The 22,149-nt window shown below is 39.4% G+C and overlaps 1 protein-coding gene across 1 annotated transcript in view; it reads right to left on the bottom strand.

Moving 5' to 3' along the window:
* RYR2 (ryanodine receptor 2) overlaps positions 1–22,149 on the bottom strand; it is a 288,713-nt gene that overhangs the window by 216,868 nt on the left and 49,696 nt on the right. Inside the window, exon 2 of the mRNA XM_087937122.1 lies at positions 4,724–4,843. Within this exon, the coding sequence (XP_087793248.1) occupies positions 4,724–4,843 (120 nt within the window). The remainder of the gene's footprint in view (positions 1–4,723; positions 4,844–22,149) is intronic.

The raw sequence follows: 22,149 nt of genomic DNA on the forward strand, positions 1-22,149 counted from the left end.
TGAAGATCTTGATGGGCAGAGAGGGTGGAGGATGACAGGATCAAGATGTCATCCAAGTAACACTGGATCCTCACTGGAACAGACCGGAGCAAAGCCACCAATGTCACCAGTAACTTTGTGAAGACTCTTGGGGCAGACGAGAGCCCAAAAGGAAGGGCCTGATACTGGAAGTGGAAATTCTGGTAACGGAAGCGGAAAAACTGGCGATGATGAGACCAGATGGGAATGTGGAGGTAAGCCTCCGTGGAATCAATGGAGCAGAGGAGATCACCCTCCTGAACGCTCTTCAGAATAGAATGCAGAGTCTGCATTTTGAAGCACCTATATGGGATAAACTCATTCAGAAATTTTAGGTCGAGAATGGCTCACCACCACCCCGAAGCATTAGGGACCACGAAAAGCCAAAAATAAAGCCCACGTCCACGTTGTAATTCAGGGACTGGTTGAACGGCCCTTATATCAACCAGGTGACTAATGGCCGATTCCATAAGTGCCTTCGTAAACTGTCCCGGGAAACGGAGCAGAGTGGAAATTTTTCTGGGGGTGGTGATAGAAATTCTAATTTTAACCCCAACCTTACCGTATGGAGTACCCAGGCGTCTGTCATTGACTCCTCCCATCTGGAAGCAAAGGAGGTCAAACAACTTCCAATGGGAGGGGGGAACAAGAGATTATTTAGAGCGATGGAAGGAGCAACCCCCTCCCCCACGAAAGGGCCATTTACCCACAGCTTGTTGTCTGCCGATAGCCTCATGGCATTGATCTTGATGCTGAGAATACACTCTCTGAGGTCTGGAAAAGCGACAAGCGTTTTCAGGCCTGAATGAGGGAGGCTGGTATGGGATATGCTCTCTTTCCTGTTGATGAAAGGACTTTCCTTTTGTCTTTTGTTTCAACAACAAATGGGTCAAGGGCATCACCAAACAGCTTCTCACTGGTACTTGGGGCAGAAGCTAGTTTCCACTTTCGTCGAGGCTCTGCTTGTCAATTTCGTAGCCATAGCAGTCTCCTAACTGCTACTGATGACGCCGTGGCCCTGGAAAAGAACTTGGCGGCGTTGAGGGTGGCATCCACTGAGAACTCTGCTGCTGCTATGATCTTATCGAGGTCTTGATGCAACCTACATCATACCTCTGATGGAGGTATGCTGCCTTGAAGTTGGCGTAGCCAGCGGATGGAAGACCTTGTAAAAAAATGATGTAGCAGTCGAGGCCCGGATGGCCCAAGCTTCAGTGTTTGTTCGGAGCATTTGTCCTCTGCCTTTAGTACGTCCTCAGGAGTGCTTGAGGAGAAGGAGGCCACAACTGGGGCGTCTACTGGGGGAATTGCCAGAGCTGTAGCTAAGGAAGGACCCATGTTGTAGAACCACCTATCTTGGGACGATGGTCAGGGGCCTGCAGTGGGGAAGGCAAATTGTTCCTTGACTAAGTCAAGAAAGATGATGGGGGAAGGAAGGACCTCCGAATGAACAATGGGTTTGGAGAAGGGGAATCCCCATGCCCCGATTGTACCACTTGAGGCTCGGGGGCAATTTCCTCTGCTGACAACTGGGCTGTTACCAATGCCTTGTGTAGGAGAGGTTTGAATAAAGCAGATTTGAATACAGAAGCCAAAGGAGGCTGATCAGGCCTCAGATTTTCCTTTTCCTCCGAGAGGTTGGGGTCCCAGATTTCTCCCTTTTCTAGATCAGAATCAGGGGAGGGGCTGCGCTCAGATGATTCCTCATACTCTCCCTGAGTGAGATCTACTCCTTCCGCATAGGTAAGATGGGCCCTTTATTCTACACGGTGAGGTAGTCCCCTTTGGGGAACCTGAGCTAGAGGAAAAGCCGGGAAGGAAGGCTGAGGTCTGTCTGAAGGCCTGAAGATGTGTTGGAGCCATTCTGTCAGACCCTGTTTGATGGCTAAGGAGACTACTTTGTTGATGTCAGAAGATCTGCCACTTGATGGAGGATCCGGGGGCCGAAGACATGCTGCTGTTGAAGTAAAAGTGGCCTCTGGTCTTGATTGAGAGATGCTTTGGGCCACAGATGGGATAAATGAAAAAGAAAGATCCCAAGGAGTCTGGGCAAAATTGGGACCTGACCTGCTCAAGTCTTGAGGTCCTGGTTGGATTTCAGGTCGCCCTGGGGACCAGGATTGGAGGCGGCTAAGAGGAGCTGAGGTATCTTCCCTCTCCCTAGAAGTAGCTGGCTGAACAACTAGAGTAGTGGTTCCAAACCTTTTTTTCACCCCGCACCCCTAAAGAAATTTCACTCGAACCTCGCACCCCCTGAAATTTAGACTTTAGGAACTGCTGAACGTGTTAAATATATGGTAGGATTGAATCTTTTCAGCTATGTATGTGACGGCCACTAAATAACGATACTTAACTCTAAAATGAAAACAAAGTTAATCCATTGCATAATAAATAAATAAATAAATTAAATAAAAAAATAAAAATTACCTGGACTTTTCTCGCACCCCCTGGAATATCATCTTGCACCCCCAGGGGATGCGAGCACCCCAGGTTGGAAACCCCTGAACTAGAGGATTGGCTGGTTGGGAAGCCTGTTGTACTTGACCCCTCATTTGTTCAATAGTTTTGTTGAACTGCCTTTCTAAGGCTGCATGTCTTCGTTTCTCTGGCTTTAATTCGGCCTGGGATGTTTTCTTAGGGCACAAAGCTTTGGCCTTATTCTTGGCTGCCACCTCCCTTTGAACAGACTGGGAGTGTTGTCTCGTTCTCTTTCTTTTGCCAGCTTGGGGGCCTTGAAAGATCAGGCCTAAAGGCTCTGTGTGGACCTTGTCTGCCAATGACGAATATAGCTTTTGCTTTTGCTGCTAACTAAACTGCTTTCAGAGACACCAGCTTATGGTCATCGAAAGAAGCTGAGTCAAAGCTCAGCCTCCCAGAGGTTGCTACTTTTATACTAGACAGACACAGCTTGATGATGTCATCAGGAGGAGTCATACCCATCCCGGGCTCTCGCAGCAGCATGGAGGAGAAAAATGGGAATCCCAGAACCATTTGATGGTCTGATAAGAAATTTACAGGTCTCAGGAAGCCACAGTACTAATAGAAAGAACATTGCAAAGTAGAAAGGCTCCCAGTTTGCACATGCATATGAAGACTATTAAAAATTGTTTACATAAGATCATACAGAAACAACAAAATAAATGATGATATTACAAATACTTGCATGAAGTCTTTAAAAGCCAGGACAAAAACTTGGTAACAGTATGTTTTTTTTAAATGATATTTGTTTGTTAAACAAATAACTTTTATTATAGAACTGTATTTAAATTCTGTTACTTTTTTTTAGAATTGGTCGGTTACAAGGTAACAGGATAGATGAATCCATCAAGATCGGTGCTATTGTAATGAATATTTAACATTCCAATTATTTTTTATGATGATGATGAATACTTTGAAAATGATAAGCTGCTGAAAATAAAACATTAGTCTATACCATATGGGAAGTAATATGTTTAATTAAAATTATATTAAGGAAAAACATTGGAAAAAAAATTGCCTGAACTCACCATCTCTTTTGGAGATTATATATTCAGAATTTTTTTAAAAAAATTCAACTCTCTCATCAACATATCTAACTTCACCAAAAGAAAACATTTGTAACTAAAAGTACAGGTACTTCAAAAATATAGCTAGAAAAGATCTCAAGTTTTTTTAAAGAAATCAAAATGATTATATATCCCCTGCCATGCAAATGTGTCTTCAAGCAGTATAGAGAATTAAAAATGCACTAGAATCTAACTACGTACAATACAGGTAGAGCATACTTAATGACTGCTCTGTTTAGTGACTTTCTGAAGGTATGACAGCACTGAAAAGGTAACTATGATCAGTCCTTATAACTTTATATTTATATATCACATTTAAAAACTTAACTTCGCTCCTGCATTTTGTTTTAGCTGTAGCTTCCAGACCACAATAATAGCTATCCCAAAGGGAACACAATGAATCCATCAAGATACCAGGTTATCAACCTATTTGCCACAGCTATTTCTGTCCATGGTGACATTCTTGGTACTGCAGCCACTTTGTCACTCATGATTCTAATGTTTTATAAATCCCATTCTTCCCACAAAACTCTGTACATTCTAGTAAATTTAATCTTAATTTTAATTGTTGTTGGGTTTTTTTTAGTAAAATCTGAGGTGCCTTTTCAGATGCATTTAAGAAAGTAATCTGACATAATTTAAAGGAGAGAGATTAAAATATAATTGTACTCATAGTTGCTATGAAGAATATAAGAAGCCATTTCTTTCTCTTTTTTCTTTCTTTTCTATTTTTCTTTAACATTTTTCCTCTCTGCACTCTTGACTTTGTTTCTTTTTCCCTTTTCTTCTTTATATTTAGCTTGTATTACTTTTTAATCTTATTTTTGTAAAGTTTCAATAAAAATCATATAAAAAAGAATCAACACTCAGAGTACCTCTCACTATTTTAAAATTGCAGAAACTGTTTTATATCACAGATAAACACCTAAGGATTCTAAATATAATCTGTGTATGAATGCATGTATATAAACTTATGCAAGGCTACTGAAACTGCCGCAAGAGCAGGCTTTTTGTCAGTAAAACCTCATGTTGCTGTTTGTGTGCAATGTTTCAGCTCGCTCTCCCTTGCAGCCCACAGTATTCTCTCAGCATCTGATATGGTTCGTGAAGCAGAATCAGTAATATCTAAAACAGCATTAGAACAAGACAGTTTGATGTACCTTGGAATTAGAAGTTGATTCCAAGAAGCAGAGCCTGTTGCCAAATCCTTCTGCAGCAAGACACAATTTCTGTTGTTCCTTGTAAACAGTAGCAGTACACTGCAGAACCACTTCATCATCCTATTAAAAACAAAAAAGAGAGAAGGAATGACAATAAGTTTAAGTCTTTTAGATTGCAGATCTTTGGGATGTATTTCCAAATGAAGTCAAAATTAATTCTAAGACAGTTATTTATTTATTTCACTGGCATAAGCCATCACTGAATGAGAAGGACAACCACATACCATCAGAGCAGGACAACCACATACGATGTCCACAATTAAATCAGAAAAAGACTTTTCCAACTGGAAATATTTTGATTTAGTGATTTATATACAGCACAAATAAAAATAAGTATTTAAAAACTTATCTTTCTAAGTGATTTCAAGAAAACATGTAATGAAAGGTTACCACTTTGCATTCGTATTTTTGAAATATTTGTATGGCAACCTCATTTCAAGAATTTAAGATAACATTTTAATCTCAAATATAATCTTATTACTAGATGCAGCAATTAAGATTATTGCTAAGCTAAATATGGCTATTTAAGGATGACCCATGATTTTTATTAGTCAACGATGACTCAAAGGAACCAAAATCACAAACACATTCTTAATTAATTAATATGCCACCCATCTCACTGTTTAGCACTAAAGCAATGCCTGGCACTAAAGGAGTATCAAGCATCTGAAATGTGATCACATGATCATGGGGATGGTACAGCAGTTGTAACTTCAAGGACAGATTGTAAATAACTATTTTCAAGTCTGTTGTATCTTTAAATGGTTGTTAGGTTTTGTAATTTGAGAAATTCCTATACACACTCTAGTCCCACTGTATTCAATTTCTTTTTACATATCCAACCCTCATTTCCATACAATATAAGTAGCCCTCAACTTATGACCAAAATTGAACCCAAAATTTGTGTTGCTATGCAAGACATTTGTTAAGTGAGTTTTGCCCCATTTTATGACCTTTCTTGTCACAGTTAAGTGAATCACTGCAATTGTTAAGTTAGGAACAGGGTTGTTCAGCGAGTTTGGTTTACCCATTGACCTTGCTTGTCAGGAAGTTGCAAAAGATTATCACATAACCACGGGACACTGCAAGTGTCATAACTATGAGTCAGTTGCCAAGCATCTGAATTTAGATCAGATCATGTGACCATGGGGATGCTGTAATGGTCAGAAGTGTGAAAAATGGTTGTAAGTCACTTTTTCCAGTGATGTTGTAACTCTAAACAGTCAGTATGTGAAATGTTGTAAGTCAAGGACTACCTATAGTCGCACAAGTGTGCTCTCACGTAGCCATTTTTACTCTTTTTGCCATTCTTTGTTTACAAAGACAATATACTATCCACTTTCTATCAGTATTTGAATGTCTTAAAATTTCTGTATCTAAATTCCCAACTTTAGTAAATATTCAACGAGGGTGATTACATTCATCTGTTTGCTCTAATACTTCACTATTTATTTCAGCCATGGTAGCACAGTGGTTAGAATGCAATACTGCAAGCTACTTCTGCTGTTCAATTTTCACGCACTCAAGGTTGACTCAACCTTCCATCCTTCTGAAGTGGGTAAAATGAGGATCCAGACAGTTGGGGACAATATGCTGACTCTGTAAACTGCTTAGAGAGGACTGTGAAGCACTGTGAAATAGTATACATAGGTAAGTCTAACTGCTATTGCTATGCATTTCTTCCAACGGTTCAGTCTATTTTCCCTGAGAAATATAACTACCTTTGTTCTTTGATAAAGTTTCAGACCGTGATTCCTGGTTGCATCATGCAATCTATTCAGTGCAAATCATCTCAGCCAACAAAACAGCATAATCTGCATCCAAAGTACATATGTGTTCACATTCCTGTCCAACATGTTTAACCTCAGAGCAAGCATTGTGATTTATTTATCTATAAAAACTACAAAAGGAACATAAACAACTTCTTGTCTTCTTCCTGCCTAAATACCAAACCAGTCACTAGCATCCATATATTGCTACTTGCACTTAGATTCTAATCTAGGCTATATTACTCTTATTTCATTCAGCAGCCAACCTGCAATTTCATATTCACATAAAACGATCCATAACTGGACATCATACACTTTTTTCTACATCAGTAAAGAAGGAATAAACTTTCTTGCACTCTCATACTGATCTACTTGTCCACTTCTTCCTAACATAAAACTACAGTACACTTCAGAAATTTTGCTTAGTGTCATTTCTTGGACTCTTTCCAAGACTTCTACCAAGCACCTTTTCAAAGAGTAAAATCCCCTGTAACATATGTATTCCTGGTTACTTTTCCTTGATCAAAAGCACATGGCCATCATCATCTTCACAAATGGAATACCAAATAGCATTTAATCGAAAAATGTCTAAGATTTGTATCTTTTAATTACAGGCCAAATCATCTCTACCTTAATATTTAATAACAATCTGCAGTTTAAGAATATTATCATTGCTGTGATAACACCAAAGCTGTCCTAAACTTTAGGTAAGAGTATTCCAATCTGGAATGCAAATTGAAATGCAGCTGCAACCATGTGATGGAAGCCATGTCCTTTCTAAAATGTGAGCAAAAAGAATTAAGGCTTCAATCTTATTATGCCCATCATCTTGACTTTTTCTACCCTTTCTCTACAGACATCCACAGCTTTTACTTAGGTGTCCTGCAACAAAATATTATGAATTCAACTACAGTAGTGAATATTTTAGTTGTTTTCAGCTTTGCTAGCTAACACAAGGAATTGAAATGCTGTGGCTGGATGCGTGTGATTGTCAATCTTTCCCATCATTAAGAATCTACCCTTTAAAAGAAAGTCTTAGAGGACAAATCCCTCATTAAAAGGTCTCATGTTGATGTTTTAATTTATTTGAAATCCGTACAGCCCAGCTAAAGAAACCATTTGAAGAATCTACCAATTAGAGTTCCTTATGAAGGAAATTAAAATAAAGGAATAGTAAAGTTAAAGGAATAGCAAACTATATATGTTTTTCTCAGAGCCAGGAGAGACCTGGAATACACAAATCTTCCTTCATATCAAAACACATCTGGAAAGAATAAGGAGTAGGATTGAAGTGAAAATTCATTTTGGGCAAAAATAATTTTAGATTCAATGTTTCTAGAATGAAATTTAACAGTACACCTTTTAATACTCTGCAAATCAAACACAATGAAATAGCATTATTTTAGAACTATGAAAAAATAGAAAATGCATGCATTTTTAAATGTTAAAACAGTTCAATGTATAAAAAATAGCTATCAGGATATGAAAGGAGGCAGCAAATAAATTTTGTTCTTTCCTTGGCAACTGATACGTTAACAGCATACTAACATAATCAAATGAAAAATTCTATTACAAATCATAATGTTCTCTGGTAACTCATAAATTATGCATTTTACTTCAATACAGACTTAAAACATTTTCTAGTGGTATTTTTTGCTATGCCATTTTACAAAAAGAACAAGCTGAATACTGTCTGCTGTTCTCTGCCAAATCACAATTCAATCTTTTGCTTTGGAAAATATGTCCACTAATGAAGTGTTACTAGTTGCACCTCACTGGGCCCTTTCACGTACAAAAAAAAATTATCCACCAAATGAAACCAATTCCCATTAGGTTGCTCTGCTTCTGGAGCAAATATGTGTGATGCAAGAGACATGAAGGAAAGTCTAATAACTTGTTTCCTTTATCATCACTTGGTGTAGGGGAATTTCTTTTTCAAAAACAAAAAACGGAGCGCAATACAGGTGAATTAAGAATACTCCAGCAACCCCAATAGCCTATATTGCATTATTCTTTTTGTTTTGACCTATTTATATATCCTCTACAGAAACCCCTAAATCACAGGTAATACAATTTTTATAAAGCACTGTTACTTTGGGTAGAATATTTTACAATTTGGAAGTGAGATACAATGGATTTCTGTTCATACAAGATGGCGGATAATGATCCTGGTTCTTTGTGGAATACCCAACTTAGGGGTTTTAGAAAGACTGTTGTTAAGATTCCTTATGCTTGAGACATATATATTATTCATTTCCTCATTTTGAGTAAAAGTATAGATATTCAAGTCTATGGTAATCTACTGATATTCATTAGTATCAATATGCCTGCGTATGTTCCAAGCCCCATCTCACTTTTGGGTGGGAGTATATTAATTGAACATACCTACCATGCAGCCATTGTAATAATTAGCAATCCTACCCATGATAACCATAGTACTTAATATATGGTCTCAAAATTCTAGAATTTTGGGAGGAAGGAACTGATGAGCAATTCTACTCTTGGGGAGTTACTTATATAAAACAAAATAAAACATTGGGATACACAAATGCTTGGTAATGGCCAAGGTTTTACAAGAAAACCCAATTTTTTTGTGTTGTTTTCTGGTGGTGGTATAAATCTATCGCCATTGATCTGTAAGCACCTCATGACTTATTGACTACAAGGTAATAGTGGGATACAGATAGAAAGTAAAGGATTTACTCTAAATTCCCTCGCTATTTTGCCTGCTCTTTGTTAAGAGATTACTAATCTGAGGTCAAATTCCTTGTGTGTCCAATCACACTTGGCTAATAAAGAATATTCTGTTCTGTTCTACTCTTTCTTCTCAGGCATAACATACGGAGGATGTTGGAGGGTCAGGATAGAAGCTATTACAATTAGAATAGGATAGGATAGGGAAAAGGGAGGGGGAAAAGAAAATAGAATAGGGTAGGGTAGAGTAGAGTAGAGTAGAGTAGAGTAGAGTAGAGTAGAGTAGAGTAGAGTAGAGTAGAGTAGAGTAGAGTAGAGTAGATTATTTACAAATCAGTATTTATGTAAAAGAATGCGAAATATAAGAGATCGACCTATTTAATTTTCTTCCTTCTCAAGTCTCTTTCCCTCATTTTTCACTTATACAGTACTTTATTATGGCTTCTTCTTTCCTCCTTATCTCAATTATTGATACTGGAATGTCTGAGTTTTCTCCTGGCTGTCTTGCTGCCTAACAAAGCTTTTAACACAGAAAGTTCTTCTGTCCAGTATTTGAATCTCCTTACACAACATAGTCTGTCCTCCTGGTTTTTTTCCACATTTTCACAAGCCACTCCTGGATTTTCCTCCCGGTTTTTCTCCTAATCCAAGAGCCATTTCTCTGGGCCGTTTCTCCACTTCACTCGATATTAACCAGATGACATCCCCTCAGGCAGTGTATCTTGCAGCATCTGAAATATAGCGTGCTTCTCCCTTTCTCTGTTTACTCTTTTTATATGGTATATCTAAATCATGTACATGTCACTTTACAGGTGCCTTCTAGCATTTCTCCCCCTTTCTATCTATGTGTTCTTAGTCATATGCTGAGTCATCTGTCTTCCCAAAAAATAAATCTAAGACATCTAGTACAGACCCAGACACTTTTCTTCGGGCAGGCATTTCACTCTGCTTTTTGATAGTAGGATGCAGTTATCTAGGTGCTAAACATGTATTTGTAGTCTGCTGAAACAAGGTAAAAAAACAAAACTTATTCAAATTCTCCCTCTTTCTTTAATGTACACTACTGAAATGCCTGCTACAAGGTAAAAAAGCTTGCAAAACTATCCAAGCTTTGACTTTTCACTGATTTCAAGTTTCAGCTACCAGATTTGGAACAGTAGGGGAAGAACCAGAGCTTCCTATGGTAAAACTGAAGCACATAGAGTCCTTGCCTGATGATGTTAATTGGGTCTGGCAACTCCATTGTTAAGCTATGCAATTGTAAAGCATGAAGTCACGTGACTGTGCCAATTTACAATGGCAATTGGAATAGCCCTAGTTGCTATTATTAGATGAATCCATGCAGTTGCAACAACCAACAGTGACTGCATCCTATGACCATTTGCAACCTCCTGTCAGCTTTCCCATAAACTTTGCTTGTCAGAAGCTAGCAATGAAGGTTGAAAATGGTGATCATGTGACCCTGAGACACTGATATTGCAATAGTGAGTCAGTTGCCAAGCGCCGTAATTGTGTTCACATGACTGTAGGAAAGCTTGAACAGCCACAACAAGGGCACATCATAAGTACCTCTCATTTAGAACTACTGTAACTTTGAATGGTCAATGAATGAGTGGGCGCTCAATGAGTATTACCTGGGTTATTATTGTGACCCGCCAGCTGCCAGCAGACCTGGCGGTAGACTCGAATGATGAGGAGGTTGGGGAGGAATTTGGGCCAGTACTTGAGTCTGGGGAAGGCTCTGATGGATGTTCTGCATTGGATGCAGAGATAGAGCCAGGGCCATCCAACATTTTCTAGCCACCGGAGAGACAGCTGCCTTTGGAGGCTGATATGAGTGAGGAAGAAGAACAGCTGGGGCCTGTTCCAGATGTATATATGCGCAGAGCAGTTAGAAGAGGTGAGCAATGGAGGACAAGGAGTCGATATGGGAAGCAAAGCACACGTGGACACTGAATGGCCCCTCCCTGGCTGGGGAATAAATAGAAGGAAAGGGGAGTGGTTGTCGTAGGAGACAACAGTTAGTCTTTCTGAAGATTTTGCTCATGAAGTTTCGTGCCACAAAGACTGCTTGCCAGAACTTAATTTGCAGTCTTTTGGCTGGGAGCTAACGGCCTTGCAAGTAACTGATAAGGTCTGTACCGCAGTTAACTCCTTGAAGGACTATTGCCTGGACTTTTCGGTGGGTGAATGCAATTAATTCACAAGAGGTATATAAAGAGGGACTTTTTGTGACAAGGAGTCTGTTTCTGGTTTGTACTAAGGCTGGGTCAGAACAGTTATGTCTCTTTTTTCAACTGTGGCAATGGTGCATTCTTAGACAATTGTCAAGAAACAAAAGTAGACAAGCAAGGTTATCTATTAAGGGAAGCTTGGTATTGAGCAAACCTGGTGAATAATCAAATATTCCATGAACAAAATACTAGGCTTTTCCCAATTGATCTCACAAATCAGAAGACTTATAGCCAAGGATGCAACTCTTTACTGCAAGGATTAGGATAACTGTTAAACTAAAGCAATCACCAATTATGAAATACAAATGAAATTAAAATAGAAGCAAGATTCAATTTTGGTGTCTCTTCTGCCAATGTACCACAATCAGCTTTGAATTACTGAGCTGGATAGGAGAGATGATTTGTATCTGTGCATTGTTATGATAACAAATAATACGATCTACAGTATTTGTCTCTGACCTTGCCAACTCTACAGTTCATAATAAGTTTGGGAAATGCAGTGCTGTTCTAATTGAATGGTTATTAGGTCTAATGCCAACGTAAATCAAATAAAAACAGAAAAACCAAACAATGATACAGATACAGATACAGATAATCAGAGTTGGAAGGGACCTTGTAGGTCATCTAGTCGAACCCCCCACCCAAGCGGGAGACCTTACACCATTTCTGACAAATGGCAGTCCAATTTCTTCTTGAAAGTCTCAACTGATGGTGCTCCCACAACTTCCGAGGGCAAGCTGTTCCATTGGTTGATTGTTCTCACTGTCAGAAAGTTTCTCCTTGTTTCCAGGTTAAATCTCTCCTTGTTCAGTTTCCATCCATTATTCCTTGTCTGGCCTACAGGAGCTTTAGAAAATAGCTTGACCCCTTCCTCCCTGTGGCAGCCCCTCAAATATTGGAAGACCACTATCATGTCTCCCCAGGTCCTTGTCTTTACTAGACTAGCCAGGCCCAGTTCCTGCAACCGTTTGTTGTATGTTTTAGCCTCCAGTCCCCTAATCATCCTGGTTACTCTTCTCTGTACTTTTTCTAGAATCTCAACATCTTTTTTATAATGTGGTGACCAAAACTGGATGCAGTACTTTAGGTGTGGTCTTACTAAGGCTTTATAGAGTGGTATTAGTACTTCCCTTAATCTTGACTGTATCCCTCTGTTAATACAACTTAGGATTGCAGTAGCTTTTTTGGTGGCGGCTGCACACTGCTGGCTCATATTTAGCTGGTTGTCCACTAAGACTCCAAGATCCCTCTCACAGTTACTGCTATTGAGCCTGGTTTCACCCAGACTATATGTGTACTTTTGGTTTTTCTTGCCTAAGTGTAGGACTTTACTTTTCTCTACGTTGAATTTCATTTTGTTAGATATGGTCCAGTGTTCTAGTCTGTCAAGATCCATCTGGATCCTGAGCCTATCTTCTTGGGTGTTAGCTATTCCTGCCTGCTTAGTATCATCTGCAAATTTGGTAAGTTCCCCTTCTATTCCCTCATCTAAGTCATTAATGAAGATATTGAAGAGTACTGGGCCTAAGACGGAACCTTGAGGCACCCCACTGCTTACTTCCCTCCATGTAGACTTAGACCCATTAAGGACTACTGGTACAGCAGAGGCTTTGGAATTGTCTTCAACAGGGTTAGCTTTCTTCTATTAAAACACAATATTTCTATTTCAATTTAGACTTAAGAATATAAATTCACATTTTTTAATGAATGCAAATTCTCTTGTCTTTGAAAATGGGATTTTCATTTGGGTGCAGTTTAGACCCTGCTAAAAAGAAACTCAAAAGTACTATATAGCATTAGGGTTGTTGTTTTTTAATCCTAAAAAACAAATAAAAATATAATAGCAGGAAATTATCCTAAAAATCAAAGAACTCTTAATCGTTCGAAGGTGTATGATCCACTGACGGAGGCAGAAAGGGGGAGGTGACTAAGGAGGTTATCAGTCATCCAGGTCATGGTTGTCTCAAAGGTGCTTTTTCAGGAGACAACTGGACTTTCTTGTGTTCCTTATGTTTCGTTTCTCATCCAAGGATGTTTTGTGCCTTGTGTCTCTTCGCTGTTAAAAACAGGCACAGACTGTTGGGGATGAGTCTGCAGCCTGCAGCCAAGAAGGCGCCACACACATTTGCACTACTTAGGTAACCCTGAGGAAACAGAGAAACCTCCAAGTGGCCTTAAGGTCTCGCTAAAACATTGCGAATGACCAACTGCCTGCAAGGAATATAAATTCTTCCATTCCCCATTCATTCCATCCAGTCAGAGCTGAAGAAGCTTCTTGGATGAGAAGTATCTTGAAAGAAAAACAAGAAAGTCCAGTTGCCTCCTGAAAAAGCACCTTTGGGACAAAGAGGAAGAATATTCCTCATTGCAATCTGTTTCCAGTCAGTCCCCTAAAAATGTACTCCAAATTATTGGAAGACTCTCCATAACATAAAGAAAGCTATACAAATGGCAAGACTTCCCCCACTCCTCATGTCCATCCAATATTCTGGATCCAACAATCTATACAAAAGTTTTGATGAGATGTTCATTACTACATTATATTTCTAGGATAGATCCACCATAGACCGAATACCAACACTACCATACACTGAACACAGACATTTTACCTACTCTTCCTCTTGAATAAAATGAAGTTGGGATTGCAAAAATTATTGCAGCCATCATTGTTGATCACAAAGCTAACTGCATACAAATATCAATATCAAACAGCCTATCTTTCTTACTTCCTTTTTAGCTGTTACCACTAAAGCAATTCTTGTATTAACTGACTTGCTGCTCTTACACAGAATCTGCAAATCCTATCTCTTCAACTGAGTGATCAGTGACATGTCACACAACCTTTGTTTACTTTGGCAAAAATACACTTGATGACATGTGTTGAAAAAACACAGAATGGATTCCCTGGACTGGTGCTCCAAATTCTACACTTTATCAGCTTTCTTTGTTAAAGCATTTTGGTAATTGTTAAAGGAGTTTCTAAAGATTGTACAATTCAGTTGCTCCAACTATGCAGCGTTCATTTCAATGAAATACTCCCCATGGAATACATTTAGATTGCCGTTATTCTACATTATTTCACTTAAGGTATATATACTGTACATAATATCAATGCTTACTCTATTAAAAGCCTAGTAAAGGAGAATACTTGTAGCTCAGGACTGAAATGAGGGGTCCTGTTGAAAGCAATTGTTGTGAAATATGTAGATGACAACTCCTATATATGCTTATCTTCTCCTGCATTCCTTTAAAGAAGGAGGGAGGCCTATGCTCCTTTCTTCCATTCTTTTAAATCAGTAGAAAGAATGGCTTCAGGCAAGTAACTTATGCAAAAGGACAACAATTGTATTTTGAGAAGTCAAAAAGGACATGAGACTGCTGTCTTAATTGTGTTCTTTGCTGGTGATTTTGTAGAACAGAGAGAGAAAACCATCCATTAGATGTATATTAGCTGAGATTAAGAATGTTTCCAAATAAAGACTTACTGTGCAGTTCACTGAATGTTAAAGAATGACCAGATGAGTTTATCATCCATTGATAACCTCTCCCATGTGCACCATTACTTCTTTACCATTTTTTAATTTGTTAAATCGTAATTGAAAATTCTTAATGTTGTATTATGTTACTTCTTACCATAGAAATCCACTAAAGAGGAAAAAACTTTCTCTGTAAAATTAATCCTATTTAATACAGTTTTTTGTATAAAAATAATAGCTTAAAAGAAATAGCTATCCATCCATCATCTATCTTTCTATCTATCTAAGGGTTGGCATATGCTTGATGAGTTCTCCAAGCACTATAATATTCATCTATATTTAAGGTAGAAGCAACTCCCCAAGTTCAAAAAACTATTAAGAATTATTGCAAAAGGAGGGGCAATTCATTTTCAGAATTTACTGGTAATTATGTAGGTAAATAGAATATATCTGAGAAATCAAAGACAGATGAGTTGCTGAGCTAAAACTTTCTGCAAATTAGGAGCTGCAGAACTATTTTAAACTATGATTCAATTTTTTATCTTTATATTTTATGTTTCATTGATATTACCGTTATGTCTTTTATTTCTGTGAGCAATGCAGGTCACTGGAAATCTCATGAAAGTCTCCTTGAGAATTCTAGGAATTTATCAAAATAGCTCCAGAACCACCAGTAGGGGGTTAGATGAGACATCTTACACAGAAGATTTTCTGCTGAAACAAGTTACCTCTGAAGATGTCAAAAACGAGCTCCCTATACTTCACATTTAAATTTAAAAAAATGTCTTCTTAGAAACACCCATTGTTATCTATATGCAGTTTTAAATATAGATCAAATATAGCCAGAAACAAAGCAGCTGGTAAGAATGACCGGTCCATAACAGCCTATTGTAATTTAATGTGAAAATTCCAACATTATGAAGGGCAACTCTATATTTATTACTATATATTACTCTTATGATTCCCTTTTCTGAACCTATTTCATCAGTCCACTGAAGTCTGTCCTAATCTAAATTAAACTTCTGAAATTAATTTCAAAATTAAATCAATTGGCATCTCATTCAGATATTTCACCCCAAAAGTGTTCCAAGAAGTCACTTCAAGCTGCTCAGAATCACCTGAAAACACACACACACACACACACACACACACACACACACACATGCGTGTGAGGGAGAATTAGGAAAAGCAGCAAACAAAAAAGAACACTCAACCCCAGTCCAGAGTCCCCAATGTTTTATGTTTGTAAATATTGAAAATAAGTCTAGAGATAGAATGAAGAGTTTAATAATGTGTAAGTCATCCATCTGGAAGCACCAACAGTCAAAGCAAAAAATACTTTGTAATAAAGTAGCCTCTAAACAGATTATTTGACATAAATAATTCAGATTAAACAAAGACAGAAATTATTCATTGAGTAGCTATTAGTTTTTCTTTTTAACAGCACAGCAACTATGTTAATGTATTTCTGGCATCTTCACATTAGCTTTAATTTTATCTTTTAAATTCTGCTTTGTGCTTTTCTCTACCATTTTTTAATTTGTTAAATCGTAATTGAAAATTCTTAATGTTGTATTACGTTATATTGTATTATGCTGTTATTTGTGTAGTTTTCATCTTCCACTTATTTTAGAAATTGCTGAAGTACTTTTGTTACAGGGCCATGTAATAAAGCATACTGAAGAAAATTACCCAGTCTACTTAAATTTAAAAATGTCACACCAATAATTAACAAATCAGTCAATTATGTCTAAAACAACATCCATTCCTAGTAAATATCTGCGTTCAGTGGAATGGCATCAGTGTAACCAATTGTCAGATTCTTTAGACAGCAAAATCTTATGCACATTTAATCAAATTTAAATTTCATATTATTCAAAAGAATTTACTGTAGACAAATGAATATATAATTTCTGTTTAAGTCATTTTAATTCAAAGCATAATGAACAAAAATCATCTCTTATTTGTTAACATTCTGATCTGCTAATATCTACAAAATAAAAACACTGAAAGTTAAAATATCTGATTAATCAAAATCACACACTCTTACCTTAAGTTTCATTTAAACCTGTTGATTGTACAACCAATTGTGAAAGAATGATAATACCAAGAATTGAGAATTGAACACATTACTCACTTAACAAACATTCTTTTTCTCTATAAATCATTCTCTCTTTTCAAAGAAAGTTCATCTAAATGGAATAGTAAATTCCATTCTTACACTAATGACATTTTGCTATACTAAAAACTGGTTTACATATTACATCATCAACTAACAGTGACAATTTCTATAAAATTCTTCTGTTACAGTGAAAATATGACCTGGAAAAAAGGGCATTGGTATTTACCTGATACGCCCGTTCTCTGTGAGCTGCGACGAGCATCCAGTACTGGGAGGTGCTTCAGTCTCTGTCTTGATAGGACGTTCCTCCTCCTCCACCGGACTCCTCCCTAGCGTCCCCCAATTTTGGTGAAGACAAAGTAATGAAACTCTCGTAACCTTCACCCTGTCTAATCGTTGGCCGGAACAGGACTCCACCAGACAGAAATTGGGTGGAGCTAGATGCTCTTCGCAGCTCACAGAGAATGGGCGTATCAGGTAAGTACCAATGCCCTTTCTCCAATGATCTGCTCAGAGCATCCAGTAGTGGGACATACCAAAGCTTGGTTTGTCCTACGGGAGGGTCTCCATCTGTATTGGAGTCTCCTTGCAGTCCATGTGGACTCATTGCAATACTGTCCTACTGAATGAAGCCTCAGCAGAGGCAAATACATCTATTTTATAATGCTTAATGAAGGGAGATGGGGAGGCCCATGTTGCTGCCCAACATATGACTGCGGTTGGAGCTTGTGTGGCCCACATCGCTGAAGTTGAAGCGCTCCTGGTGGAGTGTGCTATTATGCCCTTAGGCACTGGCAATGATTGAGTCTCATACACCTTAGAGAATGCAGCTTTCAGCCTCTTGCCATTAGTAGAAGATGAGACTTTGTGCCTTTGGGTGGCTTGTTGAAAGGAAATGAAAAAGAGCCTCCATTTTCCTGAAAGGAGCCATTCTGCTTAAGTATGTATGAAGGGATCTCCTTAAGTTTAATCAATGCCATTGACGTTCTAGCCCCTGGCAAAGCCTTGGGCAAAAGCTGGGGAGGACAAATTCCCTTGTATGTGAGAAGGTGGTGACTTGTAGTCTTCAGTGGTTCAAAGCGACCCTTCATAACAGCAGTGAGGACCTCGTTGAGGTCCCATGTAAGGTAGATGCACCACTGGAGGGCATAAATTTGTGGCTTCCCAAATAAAACTCCTTTTGTGTGGGTAGATGTACAGGTATATCGGGACCTTCAATGGTACAATGATGTGGAAGTTGGAGTTGCTCCTTCCCACTCGTTGGCATGGAAGCAAGTACCGTTGTAGGGAATCTAGCATGGAATCAGGCCCAGGGGACAGTAGAGATACAGGATTTTGTTTTCCCCAATAATTCAGACAAGGTTGACAGGAAACTCTCTTGAGTGTTCTTATGTCCCTTGCTAATATTCTGATTCTCTCCTGTCTGTCCGGGGATAAAAACATCTTTGCTAGCTCAGTATCTTTAATGGTGCCCAGGTGCGTTAAGAGAGTCAATGGTGTTAATGACTCTTTGCCCAATTAATGGAAAACCATGTTGTTCAAGTGTATCTAAAGAAAGTTGAGTATCTATTTCTGCTTGTTGGGGCGATGATGACAATAGTAAAATGTCATCAAGATAACACCGCAGTCTAACCGGTTTATCCCTGAGATCGGCAGCCAGAGCTGCGAGAACCTTTGTAAAGGTTCTTGGAGATGATAGACCAAAAGTAGGTCGATGTACTCAAAATGTTGATTGTTGTAACAAATCCTGGGGAATTTGTTGTGTGAGGGTCTAATCGGAATGTGTAAATATGCCTCTGTGAGATCAAAGGAATTTAAAACATCTCCCTGCCTTATGCCAAACAAGATGGACTGCAAAGTACTCATCTTAAACCTCCGTCACACCAAGGAACAATTTAGGCATTTAGATCTAAAATTGCCCTCCACCCCCACCCCCCACCCCCGACTTTTCAGAACAACGAAAAGTAGGGAATAAAACCCTTGGCCTCTCTGATCTGGGGCCACTGGTTGAATGGCAAGTTTCTCCAATAGGAGGTTGATAGCTGTTTTCATCAGGTCCCTTGTAACAGGATTCCTGGAGAGAGAACATGTCATGAAACAGTTCGGGGGTGCGGATTGGCATTCTAGGGGTAAAACAAATCTGACGGTGTCCCTAATCCAGGTATCTGAAGTAGAGGAATTCCATTGGTCTGCGAAGAGGTTTAGTCATCCCCCAATGGGGACGTGGGACCTGAGCCTATTTTGGTCTGCGGATTTCTCTATTTCCCATCCTTCGGAATGACTTTACTTTGTCCTCCCCTCCAGTTTCAGATTCCAAAATCTAATCTCTCTGACTGCCGACCATACTTAAAACCAGATGACCTCTGGAATTGTGGAGAATATTGACCCTGGTAGAAGGGACAAAAAGGAACCTCTACGAAAGGACTGGGGAGTCCTGTTTTCTGGTCAACGTAAAAGGGAAGGGGGATCTTCCTCTTGCTTCTGTTTCATCAGAAGTGGGTCCAGAGCAGTGCCAAACAATTTGTTTCTTGAAATTGGAGACGAGGCAAGCTTCCATTTATGTTTAGTATCAGTTTGCTAATGTCTGAGCCATAGCAATCAGTGAGCTGTAACCTGCAATGCTATGGCTCGAGCTGAAAATTTGACTGCGTTGAATGTTGCATCCACAGAAATTCTGCGGTGCTATTAGTTTGACGATGTCTTGATGCACTCTGATGTTAGAGTTAGGTATAGTTTCTCTTAGGTGACAGAGCCCTCTAAGGGAGGCTCTGGCGAAAAAGGAAGCGGAAGTATCCGTCCTTATAGCCCACGGATCAGATTGATAATCCTTACGTATAGCCAAATCAGGTTTGAGTTCCTCCTCTGCCTCATTGGGAATCAAGAAGGATACTAAGGCTAACACCGGATCATCTACCTCTGGGGTATTGAGAAGTTCAAAAATTCTAGGGCCAGATTAAAAAATCTTCTGTCATATCCTGTGGGTATAGGGTAAGCTGCTGCAGATATCCATTGTTTTTGGATGAGATCTGAAAACATCTGCGGGACTGGGATAATGTCCCCTTCAGTGATTGGTTGGGAGAAATTCTAATCATCCGACTCCCCTTGAACCCGTCGCCTGTTGAACTGGGGTGGGGAATTTATCAAGGTATGCTGTGTTTTTGGCCTTGAAAGGGAGAGATTGAATAGTTGAGGATGGCATAGGCTTGTGAATGCCAGCTGGTCGGGCGTGATACCTCTGTCATCTGACCTACCTCTTTCGAGGGGGTCTGCCTCCTAAAGGACCGGGTCGCTGTCGTGTAGTGAACCTGCCTCAGTTGTTCCAATTGGTCCTCCTGTTCTCGCTCCTCCTGCCTGTCATGTGGATGTGCATGTATCATATAAATCTCCCCTTGGGGAGGTACCTGAGGATAATGTAGATTTGTTCTGCACAGTGACCATATTGATTGTGTGACATAGTCAGAAGGTGGAAGCTGGCTTGCCAGTATGGTCTACTGTATCCGCCCACCCACCCCCCGGCGGCAATGTCCTGTCTAATCACCACCCCCATCCAGGCTCTCATTTTTCCAGGGATTTCCTCCGGAAGGAGCTCCTCTTGTTGTAGTCTCGATGTCTGGTACGATTGATGAGGAACCAATCTGACAGATTCCTGCTGCCACCAGTCTGGACGTCATGGACCGATCCAGGGGAGGTGGCAGGGTGACTTGAAACTGAGCTGGTCTAGAAGGGGAAGAAGATTGGGAATTCTTTTCTGCCTCCTGCACACATTTTTTGCATGTTTTTCTAACTCCCTTTGGCATCTATTGGCATCCTTTTCTGCAGCCTTTGAAGTGCCCCTAGGTTGTTTTGACTTATTTTTGCTTGCCATTGCAACCGTTGAATTATAGAAGGCTGTCAAGGCTGGCACGTCTAGGGACCTGCTCCTAAAAGGTGCAGGGATCCCTAACAACAATTGCCCCCTTGCTTTTATGGATTTATTATATTGCTATTTTGAATTATTATTATTATTATTATTATTATTATTATTATTATTATTATTATTATTATTATTATTATCATCATCATCATCCTTTGTAAGGGTGTATGTGTATAACTTATGTACCCACACACCCAAACGTGATTATATGTATAATTAGATATATATAGAGAGAGATCTATATCTATATCTATCGAACTATCTATCTATATCTAGAGAGAGAGAGAGAGAGAGAGAGAGAGAGAGATGTGCATTTTGATTTCAAATCCTGAATAGCCAATTGGAGAACACCCTTCTGGGCCTGTAGTCAATCCATTAGAAGTAATCCTTGTTTCTGGCCCTCAACAGTTTCCTGCACAGGTGGACACCGGCCTTGGTTCTCGCTGTTGTTGCTGCTGTAATCAAACTGTGAAGGCTGCCACCTTAAAAGACTAATGATGTCCCCAGAACAGAAGACATACAAATTGATTTTCCCCTGGGCGACTACACAGAGAGCCCTGTAGGAGAAATAACTTCTCCACAGTCAGGCAGGGGTTGTATCACGCTTGACATCTTAAAATGGTGCCCAGTGTTCGTTTGTGCGCTAAAGGTACAGCATAAAACTGTCGCCTCGTTCAAATGACCTGCAAACAGGCCCAAAGAAAACGGGAGGCAAGGAGTGGAGAGTAAGGGCACTAATTTACCCCTTCCCCTGTTCAATGGGGGAAGAGAAACCTCGGGGGAAGTCTGGGGAAGCACTCCTAGCCGCTGCAATCTTTGCTCTGACCTTTCAGAGCTTAGCGACATCAGATGTTGTCTCGTCTCCCGATTCTCACTCCGACAGTTAGATGCTATGAGTGCCATCTAAGATGGCTGTGGCTGTGTTTTGACTTGCTCTGAGTTTGAAGAGGAAACTTTGGTATTTTTACTTGTCATTGCGACTGTAGGGTTATTTTAGGCCTATGAGGCTGTATAAATGTATTTCTATACATACATACATACACATACATCCATACATATAAATATATATGTGTGTGTGTGTGTTCGACAATTGGCACGTCTAGGGGCCTGCTCTAACAAGGTACAGGGAACCCTATTAAGAATTGCTTTCCCCTTCCT

Source organism: Pseudonaja textilis, chromosome 1, assembly GCF_049901715.1.
Source record: "Pseudonaja textilis isolate UNSWEBS1 chromosome 1, rPseTex1.2, whole genome shotgun sequence".
Lineage (NCBI taxonomy): Eukaryota > Metazoa > Chordata > Lepidosauria > Squamata > Elapidae > Pseudonaja > Pseudonaja textilis.